Here is a 3,309-nt window from a genome sequence, read left to right as displayed (position 1 = left end):
CTGGCAGCGTGAGCTCAGACTGATCCCACACCAGCTGCTGCTGCCTGCTTCTTCTTCTACTGTAAAACAACAAAACATCAGCTGGAGGTTTTTGCTCGTGTCTGATCGTCTGTGTGGCGCCACCATCAGGTCACAGAACAACAGACGTTACATTACATTACATTTATATTGAAGTATGGAGGCCTGAGACTGACTCAATAATAAACAAATCAATCAATCAATAAATAAATACATGTATTTGATATTAAATGGACGAAAAGTCAGAACACTTGTCTTCACTGACCGGGTCTCCTCTCTCCTGCAGGAGGTGTGATCTCCTACGTGGGTTCATGTGGAGGTTCTCCGACCCGGACCAGTCCAGTCTCCATGTTCAGTGAGAACTCCAACTCCCAGCCCTGCTTCACCTCCTCCTCCTCGTCGTTAACGGCCTCCTTCCTCAGCAGCAGCTCCGGTTCAGGCTCATCAGGTGAAGACGGCTCCTCCTCGGCTTCCTCCTCAGCAGGAGGTTCACCTCGAGGCCGAGACGACGGAGGATCTCTGAGGGCGTCGCCCAGCAAGTCGGTGGCCAGTCTGACCAGTAAGAGCCCAGTCCGTCTGATGATGATGATGATATTTGAGTCACATTATGAAAACTGTAGTTTATTTAACCCTGTTTCTGAAGTTTAGAATTATTTAGAGGATTAAGAAGCTATATGTGAGTTGTTGCTATTGCTACACAGCTAACGTTAGCATTAGCAGTTGTTTACTGAAACATTCAAACTTCATTCCTTTACTCACCAACATCTGTCTCCAGAGGTGGAAACAAACACCGATGTTGACTCTTGTCTCTATCAATGTCTTTGCTTCTATTGAAGTTAGCATGCTAACCAGCTAGCCCCAGCTCCTTTGTCTCATCACTTTCCAATACCGAGTCACTGTAGCGTCCGGTCTGTCCTGAAGAAGTAGCTCAGAGGACATGTTGTAACCTCTTATATTTTAAATGCAAAGATGGTGGAAGCTCTTGACCAGCGACCATCAGCACCAACGCTCCCGGCAACAAGGAAATTTACATAAACCTTCTTTAAACGCTTTAAAGGAATTAACTCAACAGGAAATTCAATTATTAGCATTAACAGTAGTTGAACTATCAACCAAACTGTGACAGTGAGTCTCAGCAGCAGGAATAACACCCACATGCTAACAGCAGCAAGTCGAATCAGTTTCATGCACCTGCTGAAAGACACTAGAACTAGTCTCAAGGTAAATGCAGGTGTCATCTGCAAAATAATGGACGTTGATTTTCTTGTTTTGCATAATGTGGCCGAATAGAAACTTGTAGATGTTGAATAAATGAGGACTGACTCCTGGGGAACTCCACACATCACGTTGGTCTGTTGGTTCATGTTTCAGAGCTGAACGGGATGGTGCTGCTGTGTAAAGTCTGTGGCGACGTGGCCTCAGGTTTCCATTACGGAGTTCACGCCTGCGAGGGCTGCAAGGTGAGACCACACACACACACACACACACACACACACACACACACACACACACTCACGCAACCTTGACAACATAAAAGTTTTTTCTCACTAAAATGTTCTGTTTTCAGTCTTTTGGTTTTAACCATTGTACCGTCAGCTGCTAAGTTGAAACACAATTCTGACACGCTACAGGACACAGTATCAGCATGACTCTCGTCCAATCAGATTACGTTAAACTTTCATTTTAAAACTGTTTTTAAACAAAAATCACCTCAGTCCAGACGAGTGTTTCAGCTTCAGTTACTGCCTCAGATTCAGTCGTCCGGACGTAAACGTGCTGGAATGAAACACGACAGACAGACGGACAGATCACTGCAGAGCTGGGACACTCCTGAAGCTGGTGTCTGTCCTGAAGCTTCAGGTCTCTGTCCTGAAGCTGGTCTCTGTCCTGAAGCTTCAGGTCTCTGTCCTGAAGCTTCAGGTCTCTGTCCTGAAGCTTCAGGTCTCTGTCCTAAAGCTGGTCTCTGTCCTGAAGCTGGTCTCTGTCCTGAAGCTGGTCTCTGTCCTGAAGCTTCAGGTCTCTGTCCTGAAGCTGGTCTCTGTGTCCTGAAGCTTCAGGTCTCTGTCCTAAAGCTGGTCTCTGTGTCCTGAAGCTTCAGGTCTCTGTCCTGAAGCTGGTCTCTGTCCTGAAGCTTCAGGTCTCTGTCCTGAAGCTGGTCTCTGTCCTGAAGCTGGTCTCTGTCCTGAAACTGGTCTCTGTTCTGAAACTGGTCTCTGTTCTGAAGCTGGTCTCTGTCCTGAAGCTGGTCTCTGTCCTGAAACTGGTCTCTGTTCTGAAGCTGGTCTCTGTTCTGAAACTGGTCTCTGTCCTGAAACTGGTCTCTGTGTCCTGCAGGGTTTCTTCCGTCGCAGCATCCAGCAGAACATCCAGTATAAGAAGTGTCTGAAGAACGAGACCTGCACAATCATGAGGATCAACAGGAACCGCTGCCAGCAGTGTCGCTTCAAGAAGTGCCTGTCTGTGGGAATGAGCCGAGACGGTCAGCACTCACCTGTACACCTGTACACCTGTACACCTGTACACCTGCCTGTTAGCCTGGTAGCATGAGCATGTAGCTGCAGAAACACACAAGATTACACCTGTGGAGTTCGTTGACAAAAACCAGTATGAGACGACTTTAACTTTGATCAATCAGACCGGGTCCATCGGACCAGATCAATCGGACCAGATCAATCAGACCAGATCAATCAGACCAGATCCATCAGACCAGATCCATCAGATCGGGTCCATCAGAACAGATCTGTCAGACCAGATCAATCAGACCAGATCCATCAGATCAGATCAATCAGACCAGATCTGTCAGACCAGATCAATCAGACCAGATCCATCAGATCGGGTCCATCAGACCAGATCAATCAGACCAGATCCATCAGATCGGGTCCATCAGACCAGATCAATCAGACCAGATCCATCAGATCGGGTCCATCAGACCAGATCAATCAGACCAGATCCATCAGATCGGGTCCATCAGACCAGATCCGTCAGACCAGATCAATCGGACCAGATCTGTTTGATGTTTGAACATTACCTGAAGCTGCTGACACGTGATTGGCCGACAGCTGCATCAATCAGCAGGTGGACAGGTGTTCCTAATAAAGTGCTCAGTGACTGTATGTAATTATGTCTTTAACACCTCCTCCTCCTCCTCCTCCTCCTCTTCCTCCTCCTGCTCCTCCTCCTCTTCCTCCTCCTGCTCCTCCTCCTCTTCCTCCTCCTGCTCCTCCTCCTCTTCCTCCTCCTCCTCCTCCTCCTCCTCCTGCTCCTCCTCCTCCTCCTCCTCCTCCTGCTCCT

The 3,309-nt window shown here is 48.0% G+C and overlaps 1 protein-coding gene and 1 pseudogene across 3 annotated transcripts in view; one reads left to right on the top strand and one right to left on the bottom strand.

The window, feature by feature from the left end:
* The window catches only part of LOC147817217 (NACHT, LRR and PYD domains-containing protein 12-like), a 103,706-nt pseudogene that overhangs the window by 62,445 nt on the left and 37,952 nt on the right, over positions 1-3,309 (bottom strand). The window lies entirely within an intron of this gene.
* The window catches only part of nr1d1 (nuclear receptor subfamily 1, group d, member 1), an 11,657-nt gene that overhangs the window by 3,755 nt on the left and 4,593 nt on the right, over positions 1-3,309 (top strand). For both annotated transcript variants that reach the window (XM_023396980.2, XM_023396981.2), the window contains exons 2-4: positions 305-577; positions 1,390-1,478; positions 2,353-2,497. In XM_023396980.2, coding sequence (XP_023252748.1) covers positions 305-577; positions 1,390-1,478; positions 2,353-2,497 — 507 coding nt within the window. The remainder of the gene's footprint in view (positions 1-304; positions 578-1,389; positions 1,479-2,352; positions 2,498-3,309) is intronic.

The sequence above is a fragment of the Seriola lalandi genome, unplaced genomic scaffold (genome assembly GCF_002814215.2).
Source record: "Seriola lalandi dorsalis isolate HSWRI2012SDOR001 ecotype SW California unplaced genomic scaffold, Sedor1 jcf7180002054987, whole genome shotgun sequence".
Lineage (NCBI taxonomy): Eukaryota > Metazoa > Chordata > Actinopteri > Carangiformes > Carangidae > Seriola > Seriola lalandi.
Note: the sequence above shows the minus strand (reverse complement) of the source record. Positions and strands in the feature narration are given on the sequence as shown.